General features: G+C 56.4%; 2 protein-coding genes across 2 annotated transcripts; both read right to left on the bottom strand.

The window, feature by feature from the left end:
• Positions 1-1854: 1854 nt before the first annotated feature.
• Positions 1855-23299, bottom strand: TRAIP (TRAF interacting protein). The gene is made up of 15 exons (XM_075159293.1): positions 23115-23299; positions 21710-21767; positions 20357-20440; positions 16300-16339; positions 13485-13612; positions 10634-10728; positions 9926-10039; positions 8896-8983; positions 7248-7337; positions 6927-7015; positions 6016-6171; positions 5767-5815; positions 5101-5226; positions 4504-4554; positions 1855-3163 (listed from the first exon to the last, which is right to left on the bottom strand). Exons 1-15 carry the CDS (start codon positions 23210-23212, stop codon positions 3032-3034), a joined length of 1398 nt encoding a protein of 465 aa, XP_075015394.1. The 5' UTR covers positions 23213-23299; the 3' UTR covers positions 1855-3031.
• A 359-nt stretch (positions 23300-23658) lies between these two features.
• Positions 23659-27802, bottom strand: CAMKV (CaM kinase like vesicle associated). Its single transcript, XM_075159294.1, has 10 exons — positions 27700-27802; positions 26376-26507; positions 26221-26295; positions 26002-26140; positions 25802-25922; positions 25399-25474; positions 25181-25317; positions 25021-25099; positions 24861-24948; positions 23659-24648 (listed from the first exon to the last, which is right to left on the bottom strand). The coding sequence occupies exons 1-10, from the start codon at positions 27792-27794 to the stop codon at positions 24373-24375; spliced, it is 1218 nt and encodes a 405-aa protein (XP_075015395.1). The 5' UTR covers positions 27795-27802; the 3' UTR covers positions 23659-24372.

The raw sequence follows: 27802 nt of genomic DNA, 5'->3' as shown, positions 1-27802 counted from the left end.
CTCGTGCCAGGATCGGGCCTGGCAGGGGGAGCAGAGGAAGGACCCCCCCGCCCCGGGCGACCCCGGGGTCCCCAGGCAGGGCAGGGACAGAGCGGCCCCCCCCACCTGACTGCCACCCCTCAGCGGGGGACGCGATGCCGCTCCCGGTATTTAACACCAGCAGCTGCTTTTTATGGGCTGTGAGTCAACGCGGGCGCAGCGACAGCCGAAAATAAACGTGAAACTGGGTCCGGTCTCACCTCCCACCGCACAGAAATAGAAACGGGCTCCAACCTGCCCCCGGGAGACGGCGTCTCTGCCCCTTCGCCACCGGCTGGCGTCCCTCCCGCCCAGGGAGCAGCCCTGCCCGCGGGCGGGGCTCGCTGCTGTCCCGCTGGGGCCGGGCGGAGGGTGTGGAGGGTGTCCTGAAGGAGGAAGGCGGCTTTTGAGGAGCTGAAATCATCACCGAGCAAGAGCAAAAAGGCTCCAGTTCTGGGCAGGGGCGACGTGTACGTGCAATAAAACAGAATAAAACCGCCTCAGAAGCAACTTCCAAAAGCAGCAAGTACCTGGGGAGCTGGAGAGTGCAGGAACGGATGAAAGATGGCCAGAACAGAAAAAAAAAAACCTGGTTTGTTTCATGGTTTTTGTTGTTTTTTTGGTCTGTTTGTTTTTTCTCCCCAACACAGAAGACTCAAACCATCCACCTTAAACTTGGGGGAGGTCTGAGCAGCCGCCAGCAGCAGCCCCAGCTCAGGCGGTGCCCAGCAGCTGACTGCCCAACCAAGGCAAGCAAGCCCTGGCTTCCACTTGCCTCAGCGCCAAAACCCAGGGAAGCCGCTCAGGGGATGCCAGCCTAAGAGACGGTGGGAGATGGAGGAAAACATCACCCAGGAACACAGCGGGCAGAGCCAACACCAAGCGACACCAAAACGAAGGGCCTTTGCTCACCGCAGTTTGAGCGGGAGAACTTTTTAGCCCAGGATGAGTTTATTTTCAAATAAAAATCAGCTTAAAGTAATGGGGGGCAACAGACCCAGCAGAAGTCGAACACGAAGATACCAGCTCACGCAGGTGCTGCTGTCCCTGCTGGAGGGGACACTGGGCTACGCAGCCCGTGGGGCTGAGCTTTGCAGGTGGGTTGGACCCCCAGGGCTGCCTGCAGAGTGGCCCCGGGGCCGTAGCTGAGCAGGGGACAGGGCTGGCTTGATCAGATGCAAATACCTTCCCCCTGGCTCTGACAGGTCCCCAAACCAGGGCTAGAGCAGGACAGCCCCAAAAGCCTGTCTCAATCCCTCCACTGCAGACTGGGACCAGCTCTACCTTTATGGGTAGACACAGCACCAGCTCTCCAGCACCCCAACACGTCCCTCACCAGCCATGCTCCCAGAGCCTCGCTGCCACCTTCTTAAAAGGGTCTCCCTGAACTTGATGTCTCTGCCCTGAAGCAAGTCTGTCACTTATTTTACACACACAGGGTACCTACCTTGAAGGGACGAGGGCACTCTGCCTGATTAAGTCCCCCCTCCCTTCCCCCCAGGCTTGTTTCCCAGCCCTCGGAACCCTCTTCTCATGCTCCTCCAGACTCTCCGCCCGTTCCACGTCATTCAGCAGTCAGCCCCAGGTGATGCAGGCAAGACACAGCTCATGCTCTGCAGGCACTTGCCTTGCTCGCTGCCCTGGGGGTCGGCACCGCTTTCATCACGGCTTCACCCCACCGCAGCCCTTCCCTGCAGCAGGGACCCATCTCCTGAGAGCTGGCACCAGGGGTTTCAGGAGGGACAGGCAGATCCATCACCCCACGCTCAGCACCTGAGCTCAGCCCTCCACCCTGAGCTGCAATAGGGAGGAAACCACTCAGAAGCCAGTTGTGTTAACAAGCATGCACGGCAGTATATTTTATTCCCTAAAGACATGGTTTTAGCCAGCCCAGGTACTGAGGCTTTCACCCCGAAGCAGCTGGAAGTGGGAAACATCACAAATTTGTACAGCAAGTGCTGTAGCGAGGTACCCCACCAAGTGTGTTCCTTGCGGCTTGAACAGCCCTGCTACAGCCGTGGGGCAAAGGGGGATCTCCTGTCCCATGTCTCCGGCTGAAGAACCCCAGACAGGTTCAGCCCCATCAGTCTCCCCCTCCCCTGAAGGGAGCCATTCTCCAGCACTTCTTCAGGCCCTTCCAAACCCTCAAATCACTAGGCAGACCAGTTTCAAAAGAACAAAAAACTCTACAATCTCATTAAAAAAAAATAGAAATTCATAAATGAGTTTCACACCAACATGTGCCAAGAACAGAGGTCACATCAGCACACCGATCTCCCCATTTCCAAGCAGGGCAGGGGGTCACCCCCAACACCCTCCTCCCCAAGTCAGCGATTCAGTACCAAGCCTGCAAAAACGCAGAGGACTTCATGGCCCAAACCAGGGCAAGGCAGAGCATCCCCAGCCTTGCCTGTGGGTCTCCCCAACCCACACAGGCCCCGCAACAGAGGGAAGCTGATCAATTTGATGAACGTACAGCCACCCTGCAACAACGTGGGCCAGGGCTGCTCTGCCCTACAGGAAACTTTCCTCCAGGAAACTTTCTTTGAACTATTTACACCAGGCATAGAGCTGCTTCTCCCTGCTCTCGCTCCAGACTAACATCCCAGATACCCTTCCCGCATCTCTAGCTTGCAGCTGCATCCCAGAAGTGCAGTTCCACCTGGTGTCAGAGAGCCCAACAGCAGCAGCAGCAATCGTAGAGCTCTGAGCAGGCCAGAATGTGATAAAACCCTGTTTACTCTGCATGAAAATAGGAGGAAGGAGGGGTAAAATGAGGGGTGTAAATCAGTCCAAGCATTAGCCAGAGGCTTGGTCTCCTGTCGGCTTGCTGCAAGGCCAGGATTGTCCCCCGGGCAGCTCGTCTCACCCACAATGCAGCATCGGTTGTGGTTTTGCAAATAGTAGCCCCCCCGCACAGCGGTGGTTGCCCATTGCTTCGTGCCAGGCGCTGGGCGAGTGCGCTCTGCCCTGCAGCCGCCTGCCCAGCCGCTCCCCGGGACAGCGGGGGCTCTCACTGCAGGAAACTGTCCAGCCTGGCTTGGCTGCTGCTGGAGGAAGATGCGGAGGGAGCTGCAGACGCAGGCCTGGAGACATTCTTCTTCTTGCTCCTCACTGCTAACGGACGGATTTCTGCCAGGTTTGTCTGGAGGTAAAACTGTCAAGGAAATTACAGACCAAGGCCCTGGGGACACAAGTGATCCCATACCTGCCGCAGACTAGCCTGAACCACAGACCTGGGACCGAGACATCTGCACCCAAAGAAAAACTCCCTGCAGCACTGGGTGGGCTTTGCCCCCTACTCAACAGCAGCAGAGCTCAGGCATGCTCCTGTCCCACAGGTCAAGGAATGCTTCCCCCTTGCACACAAAACAGCATTTAAGCACATCCATCAGAGCTTCAAGATCTTCCCTGCATGTCAGCCAGGGCACTGTGCAGGGAAAGGCACGACAGCCAGAGCCCGCAGCATCCCAAAGCAGAGCAACCCCAAGAGAAGAGCCCTTAGAGCAGCAAGTCCTCTTTAACTCACATGCCGTTCGGAGACACAGAAGTGGCAACAACTAAACCCGCAGCACGGAACGGCAGGTGCAGGCTATGCTAGCAGAACTGCAGGCTTACACAAACCAGCACACCTGCAGCACTCAGGCTTAGAGCTGCCACAGGCAAGGGGCAGCACTGGGATGGCTGCCCACCTTCTCCATGCCCCTCAGGCTGGCAGCACGGGCACATCTAGCCCCAGAGATCTGGCTCAAGCACCTCCCTGCCATTAGGTCCCTCCACCGTGAGGCCACAGGAGCAGCAGCCCAAGGCTTCCCAGCAGGTCATGACTTCCAGCTCATGGCTGCTTCTCTGCTTCAGCCTCCTGGTTTTCTATAAAGAGCAAAAACCCCCTCAAAACCAGCACCAGGAGCTAGAACGGTGTCAGAGCCATAGGCGCACCACACACCCCCCTGACAGTACTGCCTGGGGAAGGCAGGTGAGGGGCAGCCTCCGCAGGGGACGGTACATTGCTCCTGCGTGAGGAGTGGGAGTGAGAGCAGCTCCCCACCCGCCGGGTGAGCTCAGCCCAGCCGCTCCTCACCTGCTGCAGGGCTGCCCACCAGGACAGGCACAGCAGAGCAGCAGCGTGGAACGAAGGCTTCGGCTGCATGGGCTGGCAGGCACGCGGCCAGGAAGAGGCTGCGCTTCGCTGCTGCTCAGAGATCCCAAGGGCATAGGCAGTCCCTGGAAACTGTACTGATTTCTAGTTAATTTGCTTCTCTGAATGAGCCACCACTGATAATGCTCTAAGCAAGTTCAGGTCCTTGATGCCTTTGCTGAGCTCAGAGTCAGATAGAGAGAAATCTGATGGTTCCTTGAGGATCCCAGCCCATTTTTGGTTGACCGGGGGACACGACTCCCCAGGATGGCTGAGACCGAAGAGAAGGAACAGAGATGAGGTCCCCATAGCATCACTTCTGCCATGCCAGCTGCAGGAAAGGATACAGGCTGTATGAACTTCGTTCTGCCTCCCAAGCCATCGTACCCCATCCTCACCTAGGAAAGAGAAAGACATGAGCCTGGAGCAGCTGCACAGAGCCTTGGCTCCCTCTCCTCGTGTTGGTTATGGGGAAGGGGGAGCCTTGCAGGCCACAGGTTCTGGGGAGGGGTTACAAGCACCTGGAAGTGTTCAGTACTTGTGCTAAGCCCTTACCTTTGGAAAAGGACAGACCCAGGGGTATTAGCAAAGTTTGGGTATCTTGGGCACTTTCTGAAGCAAGCTGAGCCTTCCAAGCAGCAGCAAGGCTTAGGATTTTGTCACTGGGACTGAGGAATACAAGGAAAACACCCCAAGCTCCAAGGAGGTGGAGGAATGGGACATAGAGGGCCATTTAGTCTGCTGCCAGGAAGGGAATGAGCATCTGTCATCCCTGGAGCTCTGCAGGACTGGGAAGCAGCCAGGTGGTGCTCCAAGACTCATTTTCTACACACTGTATGTGGCAAGGTAAAAGCCTGATTTGCCTCCTCCTGTAGGGTCACTTCAGGACAGAGGTGGGCAGTGCCAGGCCTTGACAAGCTCACCAACTGGACAGTCATACTTACAGTGCCCATGTTCTTGTGGGGACCCAGCAAGCTACCCGAAGACGGCTTCTTGGAGAGAACAGAGTTCCTGATGAATGCTGGCAAGAGTCCTTTAAGAGCATCATCCTCCAGATCATCTGCCCAGTTCTGTCCCACAAAATAATGAGAAAAGCCCTTTAACCAGCATGATCTGCTGAATTTAGTCCGCGTACAGGGAGCACTAATAACGCAGACAGCTATCTAGGGTAATAGTTACCGCTGTACCACATGTCAGGCCAAGGAACAGCAGCTTCAAACCTCCCACTGGGGCTCATGTGGAGCGGCGCCTGGCAGGCGGGACATTGCACCCAGCAAGCCTGGGAGAACAGCCCCCTTAGCTGACCCCAGAGCCCTTGTGATCAGCCTCACGTTGTGTTTGCCAAGCACGTCTGAGGCAGGATAATCAGCAAAAAGCCCGTGGGTCTCTACCCTCCCTCTCCTGCCCACTTCCAGGAGGCCTGAGGCAGCAATACAGTGTTTCTAGGAGACTGCCAAGCAAAGCACTTTGAAGCATGTACTGTGGTTCTATAGATGGGCCAGTCTACAATCACAGCGTCTCCTACATGGAAAAAACGGGTCCTTTATCTCAAGCTTATTAAGAGCAGAATCAAAGAGGTGATACAGAAAAATCAAGATTAGTCCTGTTACCTCCACTGTTTCCTTCAGAACTTTCTTCGCCAGATTTACCACAGGAGGCCTGTAAGAAGCCCAAGGAGCAAATCAGCAGAGATTTATTGTTCAAGTGGAGCTGGCAAGGACAAACAAGGCCAAGCAAATGATGACGAAACTTGCAGCACGACATCAGGCAGCTGGAGAGCTATCTGATCTCACACAGCAACATCCAAAGCAGCAAGACTTTGATCTCCTTTAGAAGCAGAAAGAGGAGGGAAAACTCACGGCTTTTTATCCAGCTTCTGCCTTTTTGCAGGGCTGAAGAGAGATCTGCAGGGCTGATGTTCAGGGGTGTCCACATCAAAAGTAGCATCTAGATTGATCTCATCGCTGTGGGCCGGGCGGTGGAGCTTCGGGTGCCGCCGTTCCACGGGAGCGGGGCTGCAAGGCCATGCAGAATGTCAGCCATCAGGAGGCCACCGCCTGCCACCCAGCAGACAAGAGGAAGACAGAGCTGCAAGCTACACTATTGAGTTGCAAGACAGCAGTGGGACCAGGATCAGAGCCCCATTCTGCTTACAAGTAACAGAAAGGACAGTCCAAATCCCAGAGTTTATAGTCAATGCCCCAAAACTACTGTTCACCCTTGAATGGCCTGTGCTATAACAGCAGCACCCTGAGCCCAGGGAAACACACTGGCACACTTGCTCTGTGTACACAACTCAGCTTGCTGTACTGGGGTAATAGCACAGGCTCCTCAAAAGAAAGGGCTTGATAAAAATGTAAAAAAATGCCATTTTCAGGCTAGGTTCCTCTGCCTGACAAAGACCTCTGGTCCCCACATGCCAGGGCACGCTCACTGGAAGGCCAACTCTGAGGCAACCAGAAGAGCAGATTTAGGGATATTTCCCTGACAGGGCATAGCAGCAAAGAGTTTGTCAAAACCTAGCCCATTCCTCCATCCCATCCTGACCCAAACCCTGCAAAACACACACTTTTTCCAGGTAAATGAAACACCATCTTGTCAGCAACAAGAAAAAAAAACAAAATAGGACGCAAGGAGCAAGATGACCACGCTCCTGTGATGCCTGCCAGACTAGTACATCTCTGCCTCCCCAGCTAGTTAAACTGTCAACTCTTACTTTGGACCTGCCATCTCCATCCTTGGCCTGTATCTGAGGATGCACTTCACTAACCTTTCAAAGACTAGTCGACTGAGTGTCTCTCTGGTTACAGATGGCACTTTCAGAGTATCCTGAAGGATGTCTATCTTCTTCTTCAAACTCTGGAGGGAGGAGGGAAAGCAGACAGCAAGATAAGGAAAGATTTAGTAGCAGATGCTTTGCCCCTTTTCCATAAATCAGCGCCAGGTGGAGCTCAGAGGTGGGGCACATAAGAGAGGTAAGGTGGGCTGGGTAACCTAGTCTCTGAGCAAAAAGCCAGCGTAATTCCTGGCTTTGCAGCTGCAGGCCATGGCCAGCTGCCAGTTACTGCAGACTGAGGAGTGATATTCTCACCAAGATCTCCTTGTCCGCATTCTTCAGATCCTTCTGGGTGCTTTTTAACTCCTCCTTTGTCTTCTCCAACTCTGAAACTGTTTTCTGCAGCTGCAGAACAAACACCTGGTTACAACACGTAGGTAAAGGAGACGGCAGATCCCCCAGGAGAGCGGTATGCTCTGCAGCACATGCTACTTTCCCCTGTTTCAGGGCTCGGTTTTTCTGTGGCAGTCTGTCTTGTATCAGAGCAATGCAACGCCTGCCCATTTCCTCAAGCTGCCTGCAGAGGGATCTCCAGGGCTGCTTGCCCAGCACAAACCTTCCTATAGCATTTCCCGAGCATTTATGCCTGATGGTGACAGCATTTCCCTGCTCTAACACTTGGTGGCTGAATTCCTGCAGGATTTTGGACACGCCAGAGCACAGGAATTACAAACCACAGGATGGAAGATGGTTGTGCATCAGCAGTACTGGCACATGGACAAGCCTGATTCAACAGGGAAGCATGCCAGGAGCAGGGGTCGAGAAGTGGACTGGTACCACATCAGAGACTTTTGTGGGTTCAGGGGTCTGGGCCAGCCCACAAAGTGCCGGTACAGTCAGGTCTCCGTCAGCCAAGCCCGGAGCCCTGAGCGCACTGACTCGCATCCTCCTGACCCAAGCCGGTGATTGCAGCTTGGCACTGACTCAGCCAGAGCAGCCCGATTCCAGCAGCAGCACCTCATGTAGGGGGTTAACTCCCTTCGGGAACAGCACAGCAATCTGAGAACCTCCTTCTCCATTTGAGGGGACCACAACAGCCACGGTCAGGTAACAAAAATAGACCAAATCCACCCACAGTCTCCCACTTTGTGAGCTTGGATGCGGGCATGCCCCAGGGAACACCTGCGCCCTGGAGAGCAAGGCTACAGGCACACACTTTTCCTGGGGACTTCCTACCAGAACTGACAGAAAACGATTCCCGACCTGAGCTAACAGAGCCCAGCCAGGCCTGGGGCAGGGGGAGCACAGCAATAGAGGCACATCAGCAGCTCCAAGCTCTGCACCAGGTCAGGACCAGCCCAGGCAGGCTCTGTACAGAGCCACCTGCATGTCCTCACCACACTTCGGGGACCTCTCCTGCCTGGGCCCAGCACCACGCAGGAGCCCTGGCCCAGTTCGGTCCGCCGAAGGCACAGGGCTGGGTGTGACTGTGGTTGTGCCAAGCCAGGGCCAAGCCCTGCTCGAATGGTGCTGGCTTCAAATCCCTTCCCACCTTTCCTAGGGGCCCAATTCTGCATCAGTAAGGGGCTGGCAGCTGAGCTAGCTCACGCTCAGCAGTGTGGCAGGATGAAGGCAGGGCTGCTTCCAGAGCCCAGTGGAAGCAGCGGAGCACCGGCATGCTGCTGCCTTCCACTCCAGGCTCCCTGCCAAACTCTGGCTGGCTCTGCACATGCTGCCCCACCAGTGTCCTCAGAGACTGCACTCCTGACAACAGCCCATGAGCCGCACACTCACCGCAGCATCACACCCTGACCCAGAAACCCCAGCCTGACACTTCCACACCACCTGTACCACTCAAGAAGTGCTCAGTGTGGGAGGGGGTCACTGCGGAGGGCTCGGCCACTGTTATTGACAGGGATCTACAGACCAGATGTCACCCTAGCGACTCACATGCTTCCTTTACCTTGCTATTGACAGAAAAGAGCTCCTTCTTCAGCTTCTCTGTCATCTCACTAGAGATCTTCCGAGCCTCCTTCAAGTTTTCATATTCCCTGCAAAGAGACCAGAAGAGTCATGCTGTTTGCGAGAGGATTGAGCTAGAACTTCTCAGAGATAAGCCAAGACCCTTAATACGAAGCTCTGCAACTGCAGAGCCACCAAAGGAAACCCAGGAGACCCAAAGCCCTTTAGGGAATGGAGCAGAGTGTACCAACACCGACTGACAGCGTGTCAAACATACCACTACACCATGGGAGAGAAAAAAGCTGCATGGGATACCATGCCTGAGAACAGGGCCTGAACAGACCTCACCAACAAAATGGAAACCGGATCCGGAGACATTTCAGTTGCCAGTGGAAAAGACAGACAGACAACAGAGCAGCCTCCATGCTGGCAGCAAATAGGGGATTTTGTTCTAAGTGACTTTTCAGAAACTTCACACTATTGGCCGTGCACATTCATTCCCAATTACACCACAGGGACACTTGCCTCATTACAGCTTTGTATCAAAGCTACAATTATTCAGCTGCCATCAGAACGGACCCAAAGAAGCTGTGGTTTTGCCCAGCAGGACCAGATGGATTTCCAGGTAGGGGAGGGCAGCACTGCAGACTCGCCTTGCCAGAGAGCGCTTGAGGCCACAGCTGCACAGTGCAACGCAGCAGAGGGTACAGCCCCGAGCCCCTCATCCACTCATGTCCCCCCAGGCACGAGAGGAGAACGGAGGGAATAATGATCGTCACCTCATAGGTGCACTGACAGCTCTGGAGACAGTTCCCATGGTGACACGCATGTCACTACAGTGACAACAGGAACAGTTCAGTGTGACAGGCTCCAATCTAGGTCCCCAGGATCTGTCAGTCAAAACCCAGTGGAGGCTCAAACAGGCGGCAAGAGGCCCGCAGAGCCTGTGTGCCTGCCGGTACTGGGCAGAGGGTTCTCCCCGGGCACACCAGGACAGCACGAGCCGGCTACGCCAAGCCCGCAGCACCTACTTTTTCAGTGAGACACAGTAGATTGCAAGCTGTTCCACCGCTGCCTGCCCGACTCCCATCTCTCTGATCATCTCCTCCACTTCGGGGCGCTGGCTCTGAAGCAACAGCTCAATCCTGCACAAAAAAAAAAGTACCCTGAGCTCCTGAGTCACAAACAGAGCTCGGAAAGAGGGGGGAAGCAGGGCTCCAGCCAAGGAGCTGGTGCAGCCTAAGCTCCTGCTGCAGGCACTCTGGATGTTGTGGCGGGGAAGAGAGAGACAACTGCCCCACCACAAGCAGGGCTTTTTGCTAGGGAAGAGTAGCGCTACGTGGACAGACTAGAGAAGGGGCAGCTGTACACACATACGGCACATGGGGCCGATGGCGCAGCTCTTGGGCCTTATAGCCCTGTGACTGACTGTTCCTGGGCTGGGATTCTGCCCCAGCGTCCTCTGATAACAGGAATGGCATGTAGCCATGCCCGAAGCGCTAGAGATGAGGCCAGTACCGGGCCTTGCCCCTGTTCAGGGAGAGCAGCTGTCTGGAAACATAGCAGGGGCAAGAGCACGGACGGGCAAGGGCAGGCCTGCTAATGCAGCAGTTTCCAGCCTTACGGGGTAAGACAGCCCAGCACGTGGAGATGGATGTTGCAGCAGGCGCAGCAGGACCCCTCCCTCCCTCTCCGAGAAGGGGGGAGGCATGCAGCCCACCGAGAGCCCGGAATCTCACCGCTCCATGGTTCTCAGCTTGTTTCGCAGACGGCGGGCCTCCTCCTTTGAACTTCTGCTATCCTCTTGCTGCTGCTCCAGGAATTTCATCTGCTTCTGCAGAGAGGCAAGCACACAGACCGTTAGGAAGGCTCCAGGGATTGTTAGAGAAATATCCTGGCTTATGCGCACTGCGGGCAGCTGGGAGCCTACATTAGCTCTTAATGCTATCACCACCTCAGCAGCCCAGGATTACGGAGAGTTTAGCTCCCTCCCTGCTGCACCCCTAGCTCTGGCTCCTTGCAAGAGCAGCAGGGTCTCAGTGCTAATCGCAAGACAAGTCTGGTGCTGAAACTGCATCTTAGCCTCCTTTCTGCTGGGAGCGTTTGTGGGGCTGTGCAGTACCGTGTTCACAGCGACAATTTGTTTTTCAAAAGCAAGGGTGTCCACGGCAAGCAAACCTTGTTATTGCTTTTTCCTCCATGCACAGCTGATCCCTTTGCTTTCACCTCCCAATTCTCCTTGCCGTTAGCTGCTTAAATAGGAATGCTGAGTGGGTCTCTTCTGGGAGACCACAGCCAGATCAGACACCCACCGGGGCACTTCTCACCTGCCTGGAGAGGCTGCAAGCCTGTTACAGCCATCACCTTTCCAGGCTCTCCAGTAGTAGGCAGCAGTAACAGAGAACCTCAGCTGAGCTGGAAAAGCACAGATCTGCAGTGTGGCAGAGGACAGGGGAAAGCTGGCCTGAATTAGCACCGTTCCAATGCGTCTGGTGTTGTCTAGATTTGTGTGTGCCTGGGCACCTCACGCAGCAGCTTCAAAAGGCTCTGGGCCTGGTTTCAGCACAGTGCTGACTCCAGGGAGAAGCCTGGCCAAAGACCATCGCCTCATAAAGCTCCCTTCCACGCGGAAGTTAAAGGATTTTATCTGCATCCTCCACAGAAACCAAACAGCTGTGAAACTGCTGGGACTTTGCAGAGGGCCAGTGTTGCAGGCTCATGTCTTACTCTTGCTTAAGCAGAGCCCACCTTTGGCTCTTCCTAACCAGAGCTCTCTACACTTCAGCTCCCCAAAGCAGTGTTTTGTGCCAGGTTAGAGCAGAGTCCCTAGCCTCAGACAGCCTGAAACAGCAGCAAACTCTCACACAAAGGTTCAGCAGCAGCTGACAGCGCTAGCAGAAGACATGAACGGCTCGCAGCCTGTGGGCTTGACCTGCGTCACAGCTAGTTAAGCCTGTATTTTCACTGCAGAAGTTTAGTGCTTTAATCTTTAATGATGCAGTATAAGACAGTGCTTGGCATTCAGCTGGGAAACGCCATACACCACAGAAAAGATACCTCCAGGTCCCTAATCCTTCTGCCCTGCCCAGCTTTCATTAAGAGGACTTAAGCATACACAGAGGGTTTTGCAACAGGCAAGATAACCAGAGAGCCTCCTCCTGAGGTGCCAGGCAGGAAAGCTAAGCACAGAGATGTTGACTTGAGCAGCAAGCACCAGCTTCCACTGTCACAATTGTTTCTGCAGGAGTAGGGAGCATCAGAAGTATCCTGCCACCGGTACAGTCGAGATCCCAGGAGCATCTCTGGCATGGCACAGACCCAGGCTGCCTTTACACCCAAGCAGATTGGATATAATCCCGTGGTCAGGCAAAAAAAAAGTTGTGCTGGCTCACAGAAAGGTCTGTCTGGCATTAATTCCTTACTATCCCTCTCCTTCCACCCCGTGACAGCACCACATTGCTAGCGTCAGGCAGACCTCCCGGACTGGTTCCTCCCAGGGAGAGCCCAGCTGCAGGTGCCATACAGCAAGACGACCCCGCAACCCACCTACAAGCTCTCCCTGGGCCACTTGGCCTTGCAGGTCAAGGAACATGGTGCTGTTTAAGCTATCGGGTCAGACCTGTAGTCCAAGGGGCAGACGTCTTGGGAAGCGCAGTTGACCCCTACGCTGCCTTTCAGCCTGGAGCTCCAAACCCCACCTGCCTGAACCCCATCTTTTGTGACAAGCACGTCATCTTCACACAGTGGAGACTGCCCGTCCCAGCCCACCGCCAAGGCAAAGTCGCTCTGCTCACTACAAGACATCCCAACAAAGCGGCTCCTGCTCTTACCCTCTTCCACTCGCTGTTTACGCACAGTACATGACTACACACTGAGTCACTGCACGCTGAAACACAACAGGAATATTTGATCCCTGGACTTCATACATTACTAACCTAACTGAAGGAAAGCCCTGGCAACAGAACAGAAACAGGAGAGTTAGCTGGATCAAATCCCACTCAGCTGAAGCTTGCAACTCCCCCTCCATATATTTCAGTTTGATTTCTCCTCCAATCAAACTAAGAAACTAATTTTCCTTGAATCCCGCCTGGCCTAAACCCATTTCAGAAGAACATTCTACCGCAGGGAGCCAGTGTTTCGGCAATGGGGCGCTGGGGCCAGTTCCCACTCTCGGTTCATGCTGCTACCTTTATGATCAGCACTGCCACTTCATTAGCAAGGCTCAGCCAGCATCCCCCAGGCTGGGCTGGCATCTCTCTCCCACTCCGGCCACCTCTGCCTTGAGCGTGCAGCCACTTGTACGCAAGCCACAGGCCTGGCTTTTACGCCTCTGAATCACCCCGGGTGGAGCGCACTCAGGACCGAGACCAGCGAGACCACTCGCTTCGGATTAACAAACCCAACATGAAAACCCAGCTGCGCTGCCCTTCTGTCATTCAGAGATCGAGGAGATGGGAGTCTCGAGGCACCAGATCCAAAATGCCACCACCACAATCTCTTTATTAGCAGGGCCTGCGGAGACCTTCAACAAAACTAACACCGACTGTGCAATGGTTAATGCTGAAGTCCTGTCAGGGACGGGAAAGGTACCTTGAGAGAAGAGCACAGCATCTCTGTCTCTCCCAGCACCTTCTGGAGCGACTCTATTGTGGCATTGCGCACATCCAGTGTGTCCCTCAGCCCATCCACAACGGCCTGGCATTCCCGTTTTTCTTTCTCTGGAAAAGAAAAAAGAAAAAGGTCATGGCCTGGTAACCCAGACTTCAGCTGCCCCACAGCAGCAGGAGCACCACAAACAGCCTCAGGCTCCAGGCTGGTAGGAGTTGGCTGTTCCTGTAGAGAGCCATTTCCCTAAGTGCTGTCTGCACCAGGGTCTGTACTGAGCAATTGCTTCTCCCAGTGCCAGCAGGCTTCAAGATTTTCTTTACTAAAGATAACAAGTTCCCTTTAATAGCTTCCCAGTGCCAGCCCTGCTAGCATTAAGCTGATGCATCTTAACTCTTGCATGCTCTCACAGCCAGGCTTGCACAGGGAAAACTGTTCTCGAGCTACACCGAGCTGCCACAGAGCTGGAGAGCCGAGCCCCCAGCCCGTCCTCTCCACGTGGAGCCTTACATGCAGGGAAGCCCTTTGGGGGCTGTTGGGTGGCTGCGTACAGCGATCCACCACGCTGCTGCGTCACCACGCTGCTGCAACTACCCTCACCACAGCACCTACGTTGGAGGGCAAGAGGCAGCAAAGCAGAGCTCTGCTGGGCCCTGGGGACTTCGCAGGACATGTGACGGCTTAAGTAGATTCCCCAGAGCGCCCACTTTTTGCGGGTCACAAAACCTTTGAGTCCTGCTGTCCCTCCCCACACAGGCAATCCAGGAACAAAGCACATGCCTCTGACCACCAGAGAGAAGATGGTGGAAAACAACACCAGATTTCAATTCGTTTTGTCGAGACAAGGGAAGTACAGCTCACAAAGCAAGAACCATCATCAGGAGCTGACAGACCTAAGCACGGAACAGCCAGCATCACTGGAAAGCTCGAAGCAGTTGGGCAATGAGGGAAAGCAGCAATGCCTCTGTCTAACCCTGCTGAGAGCAGGGTAAAGCCTTCAGCTCAGCATCTTCTGTCTTTGCTAAAATTCTCTGTGGCTCCAGCCTGACAATAGTGGAGAGCAAATCAGTGCCTCTCCACAAGCTGTTTCTCCTTGCAAGCAATCCGGCTTCAAACTGTGCCACCACATCCCATGGAAGCGTGACCTGCAGTGCAGTTTCACTGCTCGATCAGATGGGAAGAGCCACGTGGGACTGGCGAAGAAGAGAGGAACATATCCCAGCAGAAGCACGCAGGTGGCTAGGGAAACACAGATTTATTTCTTAGCAAAGCATTTTTTCTCCATTGATCTGAATAACCCTTCCTCACCAGAGGCAGCACAGCCTGGAGACGCTCCCCTGCATTTGCAGGGACTCCACATCCACCAAAAAGAGTTAGGGCTTCACCCTCCTCTGTTCCCAGCTGCCCAGAGGCAGATGGCAGGAGTCAAACCTCCCTGTGCTGCCGGGATGAGTTTTCAGCTCATTCAGAGTGCCTCCCACATCGCCTGCTGGGTCTGCTCGGAGCTCCGCACCTCTAGAGCCATTTGCAAGCTGATCAGAGACTGGCAATTACACAGCTCCTCTACGGCACACAGCACAGAGCACGTCTTTAAGTAAAGAATTTATACACAAGAACCACCAGAGAGCAGAGTGCCCACAGCAAAGGAGGCAGGAGTGGGAAGAAGCGTCTCGTTTTCAATAGGAAAAGAGAATGGGACAGGGAACGTCGAATCCAACCTCTACTCACCAGAAGTCGAGAAGATGAGCAGGCCTTCGAGCAGTTTTTCTTGGATAACATCCTAGCAAGAATCCCAGCCACCTTCCCCAGAAGATCTGGCTCTCTACCAAGTCACTAAACTCAACCAAGCTGGCAAGAGAACAGGCCTCAGAATAGAGACGTGCAGACCGTCCAATTCTGCTCTCAGGCTAAGGACTGAATCCTCCATCTACTGGCTATTCATGTCTGTCTCGTGCACGCAGGGAAGGCAGAGGAAAGTCGACTCTCAGAGCGTGGGTGAGCCCCCAGCATTCTTTAAAGATTTTTCTTTTTCCCCTTCTGCTAGTGTGTCTTTGGATTTCTGTCACTCAGACTGACATTTTCCTTTCGCTGCTCATGACTCATGTTCTGATGACAGGCTGCCTACAGACGATGCTTAAAACCCATCGACAAGTCTCCAGGGCTTTTGCTTTTCCTGCCTCCCTCAAACATCCTCTAAAATTAAAAATGGGAAAATGGAAGCACACACACACTGAACTCCGTCTGCTCTTCGCGCGACATGTGGCACTGCAACAGCCAAACAAATCCAAAGCCTTCCCACTGCTGCTTGGGCACCACTTTTACCCCCTCATCTGTTAGAAGGAACAAGCCTTTGCCATCTGCAGCTGTGAGTTTTCCAGTGAGCAAACCAAGGGTTTTGCTTTCAGCAAGCCTGCTCCAGATATAGCTGTGCTGCACTTTTGTAGCTTGTGATTAGGAAGAGGGGCAAAAAAATTGCATGTATGTCTCTAAACTTGCAGAGAGCTCCCCACTTACAGCAGAGCTGGGCCAGGCTGTGGACTCTGGCTCCGTCATACAACCTTTGTACAGCTTTCGGAGGTCTCGCCTCAGAAAAAGCTGTGAAGAAGCTGCTCCAGCAAAACAGTTTGCAGCCTGCACCGTGCCCTCGGCTTCAGAGAGGGGCAGGCTCTGCACAGGGCTTCCTCAGGCCTGGGCAAGCCTCCTAGCACAGGCAGAGCCCAGGGCAAGCCACCTAGCACAGGCAGAGCCCAGGACCTGTCGATCGTGGGCTGCCGATCCCCCGCCGGCAGCTGGAACTCACCTTTCACAGAGAGCTGAGCCTTCACCTTGTCCAGTTCATTCTGAAACACAACACAGAAAACCCGATTAGGAAATGCCCTGCAGAGGAGCTTTCACCAGATCTCAAAAGGACCCGAGAGGTTTCTCGGCAGGACGTTTGCACCGGCCAGGCGCTAAGAAGGGAACGCAGTAACAGCAAGCACCACGTTACAAGCAAGTACTATCACAGGGAACGCAAAGAGCACCTCCAACTGGCATTCTTCAGGGGGAGAAGAGAAGATCCCAGTTTCGTCTTAGCCTTGTCAACCTTGTGTTTCTCACACTGTCAGTCATCTTGTTTTAGCTGAATAATTTTGGAAGGCTCTCAGGGAAACACAGGAAATCAGACAGGAACAATTTTTATAACGTTTTACCTAAACAAGGCAATAAGGCAGGGATGTTGCCAGACTAACTGGCTTGAGAGTTGCTTTGAACTGAAATGAACTTTAATTGGGTGCAGGTGGCAGACAGGAGGGCATGTCCAAATGCCTGGAGAGGTAACCAAGCATGCAATCAAGAGGCACCAGCTAGCATTCTGACGGACACTGAAGTCACTGCAGTTGGGGATGCTGATATGAGCTAACAGCTCGGTCGAATGGCCACGAACAGATCAGCGATAAACCAATCCATACCCAACTGAGGGCACATAACTCCTGGATGCCACAAGGGTCTGGGGAAGGTCAAATGTTTCTAGTGCCTTCGTTAAGGATCAGAAGGAGACAGCAAATGCCCCACAGCTTAAATTATAGATAACGAAGCGATATGACTTATGAACACGGGCAAATGGGCAAAGGAAGTATGGAGAGGTTACAAAGAAGGGCAATATATAAATATATATATGTGTGTATATATATAAAAAAAATAGAGAGAAAAATATATACAAGAAAGAGTCAACAGAAGATTACTTAAAAAGCTGTGTTAGAGAACTGCAGAGGAAAGCACATAACAAGTCAGGCAGGAACTGCAGTGGAATAAAACCACAATAAAATGCCAACACAGTACTGAAGCAGAGCACACAAATCTGTGCAACCCGGAACGCTACATGCAAATCTGAGCTGAGAATAGCAGCACCAGTGACCACGGAACTGACGGGGCCAGGGCGAAGCTCTGCTACTGACAATAAAGGCAGGAGAGAGAATATGGGATGTCAAGCTCAGTAAGCAGAAGGGACTAAATGCAAAGCCTAGCAGAGCTGACTTGGATTTGCCCCCGGGGGGACAACAGCTGGAGGGCTGACATGGAATTAACTCTGCTGCAGGAACTATTCTGGAGTAGCTTCCTCAGAGTCCTATTCAGGAACGATTAGTGAGCTCACAAAATGGGCTAATTAGCATGATAGCAAAGAAATGCCTGGCTACTGTGGGCAGCTATGTAACATTACCTCATTCATCAACTTAATCTGAAATCCCTCATCTTCCACCACTGCTCCTAAAGGCTGCTCCCAGTTTTCACTCCTGTGATAGAAGCTCTCCTCTCTCTGCCAGCCTGAGTTACAAGATCACATTTTCCTAAGATCAAATGAGTATATCCTGACCACAGACAGACAGCTGTCTGCCCAGGTTTCTACCCTTCCCAGTGGATTTACAGGCAGGAATCCTGCTCCTCCTTCCTCCTTTTTGCCAAGCTGAACAAGCCCAAGTCTCCGAGTTTCCTCCAGAAGAAGGGCTCTCGGCTCCCCAGATCACAAGCAATGGGAAGTGTCAGGTTCCAGACAGCCTCATCGAGCTGTTACACCCCAAAACCCACACTTTTCCTGCTCTGGGAACACGGAGACTGTTCTGATCACTGAGGACAACCTTTAAGAGCAATACAGGATAAATCCAGGCTCAGCACCCAGAAACACTTGGACACGTTGCAGCGTTCAGCCTGTGGTCTGCAGCTACTCCAGGGAACCAAGTTCCCCCGGCGTTTCAGCCGAAACTGATGCCCGGTGGTGGGAAGCAAAGCAGCCCCGGCACTCCTTCGACTGTAAACATTTCAGGGCAGAAGCAAGAGTGAGGAATAGCACCAAAGACAATTATTATCCAAAAGATAATTTGGATAATTCTGCAACAACACGAAGAGGTTTCAGATTATGAGGGAACTTTTTTGATCACTTATAACTGGGTGCATAAGACTGGTTCTCAGAAGAGCATCCCAAGCTTGTCTCCCCGGACCGCAGCTGCGCACTCTGCTTTCTAGCACATTGAAGCACGCTCCCTTGCCCCAGTCCCACCTTTTCATGGCAGGAGGCCAAATGCTCATTTCAGGACATCTGCAGGCTGCACAGATACAGCTCCAGTTGATTACGGAGCAGAGTAGCACTCTACGTCCAGGCTCTTGGAGGGAGAGACAGTGGTTGGCAACAAACCCTGGATTTGAGGGCTTTTTGAGGTGAAATCAGTTCTGGCTGAGGAAGTCACCAATTGTTTTTGCAGACAGAACTCCAGTCTAAATGGACATTAAATCCCACCCACGATGGTCACCCATGTTCTTAAGGTGCTCCATGTCCTCCAGAAACAAGGCAGCACACAACGTGGAACTGGTGACAAACCAGCATCAGCCCAGCAGCAACCTGAATCAGTGCACGGGGCACGATCAGTAAATACCCATACAAACTGACTACGCTAATTACACAGAAAATATTTTTCTTTCCCATTAGATAGTGACCTCAAGCACTCTCATTAGGAAAGCTGCACACTCAGGGCTAGATGTTGCTCTGAGGGCCGCACAACAAACTTTGTAGGAGCACAATGAGTTACCATCAAGTTACCATGCTGCACAGCCTGCCTGGCGGGGAAGGCTGGGGGGGACCCATCTTAGATCCTGGGGTGGGGGTGAGAGGGAACAGAAAGCTTTTCTAGGGCCATTTTCTCCAGTCAACCCATTTCTGAGTCATTCATCTATTTACACTTGCGAGAACAGATCTGAATATGTACTAAAGGCAATGTTTATCCGCTCCAAGCCACTGCTTTGTTTCTAGGGCACACAGCTTCAAGTGCCCAGAGATGCTTTTTCGTTTCCTCAGCACACATACTTTGGCCTTCAGTTTCTTTATTAGCGGTCTTTAAGAATGACATTATCATCTGGCTGGCTTTATTTTAAAAACATACGATACACATATAGCATTGTCATGGCAACTGCTAATTATGGTAATTGCTGCACATGCTGATACTAAACACAAGAGGGTACAAGCATCCCATTATATCAAGGTCAACTGATTACTTTTTTTTGGAAGAGTTAACTCCAAGACATAAGGAGCTATGCTTCATCCACACTGAGCAAAGGAGGAGAACACAGAACGGCCGCCCTGCGTCCATCCCTTCTCACCCCCAGCTCTCCACACCTAAGGGTGGCACTTGGAGAACATCATCCAGCACCCCGGCTCCAGCCAGGTTCCCCCCACAAGGGCCCAGCCTCAGCACCGTTCACCACTGCTGGTGCAGCTTCAGGTAGTCCCTTTCCTAATTTATCTTGGGGAACCAAGACTGCTCCACCTCCTTACAGGCCGTGGAAACAAACCTACCTGCAGAGAAGGGAGGAGGTGGCACTCCCTCTAACAGTCCCTTCTTTCCAGAGGGCTTAGCAGGGCTCGCACGCAGCCGAGCCACAGACACCGGCAGCAGTTCATTGCATTTGGGATTCTCCTTCTCCTGCCTTTTGGAAAAGCTCTGTAGCCTCATCCCCCAGGCTTTGAGACCCAACGGAGGAGCAGCAGTTGGATGTTTATTTGATGCTGCTTCAGGAGGTTTCCAGGTAAGGCGAGAACCAGAAGGAAGAGCAAGTGAAGCATAGGAGGCTTCTTGAATCACCACAGGATATTTGGTCAGGGGGAACTCTAAACCACCACATGGAGACTTCCTTACAACAGAGCTGAGACTGGGCAAGGACCGAGAGGGAGAACAGAGACAGGCAGGAGACACTGATGTGCTTCAGGTCTGAAACACGAGCACAGCGAGCACCAGCTCAGGAAGCAGCCGTTGGCAGAGGACCGGCAGCCCAGGCCGCACTTCCAAGACGCTGAAGCATCACACAACAGGAGAACCACCCAGTCAAGTTACCTGCAAGGTCTCCGCGTCCGGTGCTGTCTGCTCCTCCAGGGCAACATCAAAAAACAGCTTATTGATGACATGTCTTTTGCTGACCTAAACACAGGAGACAGAAGAGGTTGATGGGCACACGTATGGAAACACAACGGATATGGAAGACAGATGGAGGGGGAGAAGGTACCATCTTGTCACAGGGCCATGAAAGGCAACTCGGATCACGTGCTCAACACCATTAGCAACGACACTCTGCTTTGGCTCATCAGCAGAGCAGCAGACCCCCCACTCAGTTTTGGGAGCGCGACTCCAGCCAGGCTCCTGAGCCGCAGCAGAAAGATTCAGGCATTTCTGAATCAAGCGCAGCCTGTTCTCTGGCAGCCAAGGCCCAAGCAGCTGACGCTGAGCTAACATGATGCCAAATCCTAAGACAGAAGTACGTGCTGCTTTCTGCAGGCAGAAGGTGCTGTAATTGAATTTGATAGCTCTCCACACCTCCCCCATGCAGTTACAGCTTTGTGTTTTAAGTATTATATACAGTCATGACACCAGCTAATTGCATAGTTACTGCTACATAAGATGTTATTTCACGATAACTCCATGGTAACCCAGAGATGTAAGAGGCAGTGAAGAACAGAGGGAATCAACAAGTCAGGGAAGGAACAAGGGCCAAGACCTTGAGAGGAAGAAAGAAGCACGAACACAGAACAAGCCCAAGCTGCAGCTGGCTAAAGCCGACATCCGAGTGTGAGGCAACATCTCCTGCGGCCACTACATGCCAAGACCTACTGGCGGCATCAAGGCTGGTGACACAAGGGACTTCGAAGAAGTTCAGGTCCCGATTAAGCCACTGGATCCCCAAGCCTTGGCTTCCCACCTCAGAAGCAGAGCACATCCTTCATTCCCTCCCCAGCCTTCGCTTTTCTCAACGAAGGGCCGAGTGCTGCAAAGCAAGGACTCAATTATAACGACCATGTGCAGCAGAATGGGCTGCTTACCTGACGGCGAGCAGCAGGGTACCGTAGAGATGCAACCCTGATGTCCTGATTAACCCCTTCCAGCCCCTTCTATCATTATGCCAATACTTACTCAGCCTAAATAAAAGCCGTGAAAACCCAGAGACCCTTCCTAGAGGAGCTACAATACGGGCAGCAGTAGGGCACCCTCGGACCACCCCTTCTGATCGGAAGGGTGGCTGAGGAGAGGTCACCCTCTAGGCCTTTGAGGAGATACTCTTGGGGAGAGCAAGTTCTCTCCATACCATGAACTTTTTCCTTGCACCACCACAGGCCCAGACCACGGCTCCTGGGTGCCCTTTAGCAGAGCATCGTGCCGTAGAGATACGGAGGTGTACAGAGGCGATGGTTTTACCTGGATTCTGCACTGCGGGCAAGTCCGGCTTGGTGCTGTGTCAAACCACTGGATAAGACTGAGAAAGGAAAAGAAAACAAACAGTAAATCCTTAAAATCCAGGAGCGCTGCTCCCTGGGGCTACCCCCCAACTCACCAGGAGACAGAAGGATGCGACTCCTTTTTACAAACTAAAAACAGAAACGCAAACATTTAGTCCAGAGGTGCAGCTAACGGGAACGCCGTGTTCCAGCAGGCGCACTCTACCTTCGTCTCCGAGACAATTCCCAGCTGAATTTAGCGTGCAAGCTTATCTTTAGCAGGGCAGAGCTTTTACAGAGCTCAGATCTCCCTGGGAGAGAGTCTTTGAACAACTGTAGCTTCGCAGGAGTGAACGGATCCACACGCAGAGTGGCACAAGAGCTGCTATATCGGGATATGACAGCTGAGAGATCCCCAGTTTGGCCAGCTCCAAAGGGTGCCACTGACACCAAACACGCGTCCGCGGAGCGAGGGAGACCAGGCCGGTCTCTGCTCCAAGATGATGAATGCAAACCTGTCGGGCTCCCCAGGATCGCTACTAATGCATTTTGCAACCAAGCCATCACGTCACACTCGGAAGGGTTTATTTTTGGAGCAGAGTAGCAATCTGGAGCTAGCAGGTTACCTGTGGAAGCTCTCCCTCCTGCGCTGGTTGTTAGAGGAGAGCGAGCCCTGGTCAAGAAGTGACCATCAAGACCTGGTCAAGCAAGCGAGGCTGGTCAAGAAGCGACCATCGCACCTGCGAGCGAGGGTCCCTCTCCAAGTTAGTTAGCCAGAAAAGCAAATGCCCGCTCCCTCCCCACACACAGGATTTATTTCCTCAGAAGAACCGTTTCCTTCCAACACAAACACTTGCAAAACCGTTCCAGCAAAAGCATGAAATTGCCTGGGAGGCTGCACTCATCCTCTAACGCCGCTCCTTCCAGATAAACACCCTGTGTAGGAGCAATCTGCTGGCACCGGCCCTCCCGGAGAAGGGAGGCCACAGGCAGAGGAGTGACAACGCAGCCGAGGCTCCTGCGGCAGCTTCGTGGGCTCCTCCGACTCCCCGCAAAGCGGGATCGCTGCCGCTATGGCTTCCGCAGCGGCCCGGGCCTCCGCCGGTCAGAGGGACGCGGCAGCGCCCTCAGCAACCGAGCCCGAGCGGGGGAGGAGGGGGCACAGCAGGTACCAGAGGCGCAGCGAGCACCGGAGCCCCCTCGGAGGGGGGCAGCCCGAGCAGGGTGACCGGCGGCAGGGGCTGCCGGGCGGGACGGCCGCGGGCTCGCCCCGGCTGGGGGAACCCGCAGCCCTACGGGGCTGACACCCCACGGCGGCAAGAGGCTGCCGGACCCGCCCCGCTCCCCGCAGCCGGCCCGGGCCCCGCGGCCGGCGGGGCGCTCACCAGGCGCGGTGGAAGGTGTGCCCGCAGGGCACGGCCGCCACGTCCCGCTCGTTGTCGAAGAAGTCGGAGCAGATGGTGCAGTGGGCGCGGATGGGCATGGCGGGGCGCGGCGGCCGGGCCGGGCGGGACGCGGCCCCGGTACCGGAGCAGCCGCGCGGCGCTGTGCGATTCAAATCCGGCCGCCCGCCCGCCGCTTCCGGCCCGGCCCGGAAGTGACCTCACAGGGCGAGCGCTGGCCCCGCGCTCCCGCTCCGGGGGCGGAGCCTGAGGGGGGCGTGTCCTGCGGGCGGGGGCGGGGCCGCGCCCCCAGGTCTCCGCGCCCCCAGGTCTCCGCTCCCGTGTACCCTGAAGCCTAACGATGGCAGCTGGGCCGCGAAGCTCCTTCCCGGGGGGTGGCCGGGACAAGCTACCACAGGGCCCCGCCGCCCCTACAGCCTGGGCGGTCATGTCGCTTCCAGCCTGCCCGGGCCGCCCCGCCTCACTCAGCCCTGGCAGGGCTGATACCAGACCCCGGGCCCCACAGAGAGACAGGGCAGGCGGCGCTGGTGCTGTCTCAGTTTGTCCTCAGCGGGGTCTTTATTTGCCAGAGATACAGCGCGGGGGCGCGGGGGGCGCGCGGGGGGCGCACGGGGGCGCGGGCACGCGGGGCGCCGGCGGCAGCCGCAGGCAGAGCCGGCCCTGCAGGCATGCAGCTGCGAGGGAGGGAAGCGGGGACCGGGGTGAGGGGGACACGGGGGGGGGCATTTGGGACCCTCCAGACACAAGGCGTGGGCGGCCGTGTGGCTGCCCCCGGGCGGGGGGGGCCCGTGCTCCCTCGCCCCCTGCCATGCGCCCCCCCAGGGCTCCGGGACAGAGAGGGGGTGCCAGGTGCTCTGCCCGCCGGGGCCCCCCCTCCGTCCCGCGCGGCCCCACCTGCGGTCCCGCACATGCACGCGTGTCCCGGGGGGCCCCGCGCGACGCCCCCCCAGCCCTGTGGGGCGTGCGGCCGGGGGGGGCTGCCCCGTATCTCTGGGCATCCCCGCGGGGGGACGGTGGCGGGGGACAGACTGAGAGAGCAGCGGGGGGACAGACCGACCGGCAAAGCCACCGAGGGGGCCAGGAGGGGCCGGGGGGGGGCCAGGGAGGACGGGCTCCATGCAGGGCACTGCCCCGCGGCCGGCTCTCCGTCGGGGCACGTAGAAAAGGGGGCGCAGGCGGGGGCGCGGGGGGACCATGCTGGGGGTTATGTACAGAGGGGGGACACGGGTGCCGCCACCACTCAGCCGGTTTGCTCGCTGGGGGACTCGGTGGTGGCGGTGGCACCGGTGGCAGCCCCGTCCCCGTTACACGTGGTGGCGGGCGGCGTGCCGGGGGCCGGGGGCTGCGCGGCGGTGGGCGGCGTGCTGGGGGCCGCGGGGGCCGCAGTGTCCGTGGCGGCGGTGGCAGTGGCGGCGGTGGCAGTGGTGGTGGCAGCGGCTGTGGCCGGCGCCGGGGCCGTCTCCGTCTGCTCAGGCGCCCGCAGGCGCTTCATGAGCGTGGTCACTCGCACGGCTTTCTGCGGGGGGAGAGGCGGGGGGCCGTGGGGTGCGGGCGCTCCCCTGTTCCTGGACCCCTCACCGGGGCATCAGGTCCCCCACCGGGGATGCCTGCTGGGGGCTGACGGGGTTGCAGGGGCTGGCAGCCCCCCCACCCCGGGCTGGCAGCCCCGTGATGGGGGAATGGGCTCGGCTGAGAGGGGAAACTGAGGCACGGGGCGCTCCCACCCACCTTCCACTTGGCCCGGGCGAAGTTCTTCTCGATCTGGGCGCAGACACCGTCCTTGATGTTCTTGTCGGAGGCGGCATTGCCAGAGATCCTGGGGAGGCGGGGAGGGGTGAGCAGCCCCCGCCAGCCCCCCGGCCTCCCACCCGCCCCTGCCGCCCCTCACCACTCGTGGGAGATGGCCTCCTCTGCCGTGATCCGCTGGTCCTGCTCCACCTCCATCAGGCGCGTCACCAGCTCCTTGGCTGGGGGCACAGGGCGGGGAAGTCAGCGCCGGGGGGGGACAACGTGGGACCCTGTGTCCCCCGCCCCGGCGTGGGGCTCACCCGCCTGCGAGATGTCGTCCCAGTACGGCGGGTCGAACTCATAGTCCCCAGCCAGGATTTTGCGGAAGAGGTTCTTGTCATGGTTCTCATAGTCTTCCTCATCCGCCTCCTCGTAGAAGGGGGGGTTCCCCGAGAGACTGGGGGACGGGGCGGGGGCCTCAGCCTGGCCCCTGGCCCCCGGCCCCCCGTGGCCGCCCCGGCCCTCGCCCCGCACTCACAGGATGTACATGATGACGCCGATGGCCCAGCAGTCCACCGGCCGCCCGTACCGCTGCCGTCCCACCACCTCCGGAGCTGCGAGGGACAGGAGAGCGGCCATGGCCCAGGGTCCCCAACCCCCTGACCCCTGGGGTGATGGGGAGCAGGAGGGACCCGCCAGGAGCACCCAGGATCAGCTCCTGGGGTGATGGGGAGCAGGAGGGACCCGTCGGGAGCACCCAGGATCAGCCCTGGGGTGATGGGGAGTGGGAGGGATCCGACAGGAGCACCCATGACCATCAGCAGGGACCCGACAGGAGCCCTCAGGACCGGTCCCCAGGGTGGCAGGGAGAATCAGGGACCTGCTGGGACCCCAGCAGTGCCACCCAACCCTGTGCGCCCGCCCGGCTGGCTCTCACCCACCCAGGTACTCGGGGGTGCCGCAGGGCTCCTTGATGAGCCCATTCTCCAGCTTGGCCAGGTGGAAGTCGCTGATGACGATCTTGGAGTTCTTCAGGCGGTTATAGTACACCAGGTTCTCCAGCTGCTGGCACAGGGGCTGTGAGCGCCGGGGCGGGGGGCACGCCAGCACCCATGGGTGCTCCCACCCCCCCACCACCCACCTTGAGGTTCCTGTGGACGATCTTCAGCGAGTGCAGGTAGGCGACGGCCTCCAGCACCTGCCGGATGACGTTGCTGGTGTCCCTCTCCGAGTAGTAACCCTGGTCCAGGATCCAGTCGAAGACCTCCCGGCCGGTGGCCCTGCCGACAGCAGCTCTGCCGAGACCCCCCCCCCGGCAGGGGCACCCCCAGCCAGACCCCCCCGTCCCCCCCAAACTTACAGCTCCAGGAAGATGAAATACTCCTTGCGGGTGATGTAGACGTCCACCAGCTGCAGGATGTTGGGGTGCTTCACCCTGCAGAGAGATGGGGCGGGTGAGCGGGGGATCCCCGCTTGCCCGGCAGCATGGGACCCCCCCCCGGCCACGGCACTCACATTTTGAGGATGATGATCTCGTTTTTGGCCGCCTTCCGCACTTTCCGCCCGTCCCGTTTCAGAAACTTCTTGCAGGTGTACAGCTTCCCCGTTGTCTTCTCCTTGGCACGGAAGATTTCACAGAACTCCTCCCTGGAAGGGCGCCCGCAGCCGTCACCCCCCCAGGGACCGCTGAGCTCGGGGTGCTGGGGTGGTCCCCGAGCCCACCAGCATCCCCCCCATCCCAACAGCGAGGGGAGATGCCGCAGGGGTGGAAGGAAGCTGCGGCTAAAAACCTCTCCGGAGCAGAGGGATTAAAAAAAAAAGGGCAGTGAGAAGGAATCAACCTGGAATGAGCAAATTGATAGGGAAGGGGGAAAATTTGCTGATTAAAAAGCCCCCTGCCCGTGGCAGCGGGGGTAGGACCCGCTGCGGAGCCGCCCGAGCCGGGGCAGAACAGCATCAACACGAGCACCGCGGTCGGGAAGAAAGAAGGGGAGACGTGCCGGTTGCCCGGGGATGCTGCAATATTTCTGTTCTATTATTAATGGTGCTCGAGCCCAGTGGCTGGGCAGGAGCCGTGGGGGAGCCCGCGGGGGGCACTTGGCACCGCTCCGGCAAAGCCTTTGGCTTTCCAACCCTCCAGTGCCGAAATCCTCGTGGCCGCTCCCCTGGGTGCAGGGGATCTGGGACTCACGGGTGTTGGGACAGGCTGCCCAGAGGACGGAGCAAAGCTCTGAGGGCACCCAAAAAGGTCCCCGCTGCCACCCAGCGTCACCCTGCCAGGCGTGACCCACGGCCAAGCAGTCCCCGTGTTTCGGAAGCCGACGGAAAAATTTCTGGCACGTGTTTTGGGGTCAAACCGCCCTCAATGGGTCTGGGGCTTCATTTTGTGGAGCGCTTCCTCATGGGTCCCCCAGCACGGCAATAAAAGTTGGGGGGAAGCAGCAGCGCTCCGCTCCCCCTCAAATGATATCTGCCCTTTCCTTTGCCGGAGCAGAACCCTCCTGCTCCCCGGAGCGCTGCGGGGAGCCGGGATCGTGCGGAATTGCTGCAATCCCTGCAGATCTGCCAGGGAGGAGGGAGGGATACGGGGAGCCGCTCGGCTGCAGCCGGCAGCAGCAGGGAAACCTCGTTGCCCTCCTTGGTGGTGAATACCCCCCCGCGCCCGCCAGCGAGAGGGATTAATTAGGGGACAGCCACCCCGAAATGCACCCTGCCCATCCCAGCTGGGGACCGGCACCCCGCCAGCCCCCGCGGGCAGCATGGTGCTGCTCCTCAGCCTGGGGCACGCAGGTGTTGGGGTCCCCGGGGCACCCCCGGGACTGGGGAGGGACCAACTCACGTTTTGATGACCTGGCCCAGGTCATATCTGTCGGTCACCTCGGACGGCTGGTTATAATCTTTCTTGTCTCCCAGCGTCACGCAGCCAAACGGCATCGCAGGGC

Source organism: Calonectris borealis, chromosome 10, assembly GCF_964195595.1.
Source record: "Calonectris borealis chromosome 10, bCalBor7.hap1.2, whole genome shotgun sequence".
Taxonomy (NCBI): Eukaryota; Metazoa; Chordata; class Aves; order Procellariiformes; family Procellariidae; genus Calonectris; species Calonectris borealis.
This window is presented reverse-complemented; position numbering and strand designations above follow the sequence as displayed.

What these genes read in the sequence shown, in the direction of transcription:
- TRAIP (XM_075159293.1), bottom strand. Translation starts at nt 23,212, where the DNA reads ATGCCCATCCGCGCCCACTGCACCATCTGCTCCGACTTCTTCGACAAC. An exon ending in GCCCGCAGTGCAGAATCCAG is followed by an intron (nt 20,441 to 21,709) that starts GTAAAACCATCG and finishes TCCTGTGTTTAG; the next exon opens with GTCAGCAAAAGACATGTCAT. An exon ending in GAACGAAGTTCATACAGCCT is followed by an intron (nt 3,164 to 4,503) that starts GTATCCTTTCCT and finishes TTTTACCTCCAG; the next exon opens with ACAAACCTGGCAGAAATCCG.
- CAMKV (XM_075159294.1), bottom strand. Translation starts at nt 27,794, where the DNA reads ATGCCGTTTGGCTGCGTGACGCTGGGAGACAAGAAAGATTATAACCAG. An exon ending in GAGATCATCATCCTCAAAAT is followed by an intron (nt 26,296 to 26,375) that starts GTGAGTGCCGTG and finishes ATCTCTCTGCAG; the next exon opens with GGTGAAGCACCCCAACATCC. An exon ending in TCGTCCACAGGAACCTCAAG is followed by an intron (nt 25,923 to 26,001) that starts GTGGGTGGTGGG and finishes CTGTGCCAGCAG; the next exon opens with CTGGAGAACCTGGTGTACTA.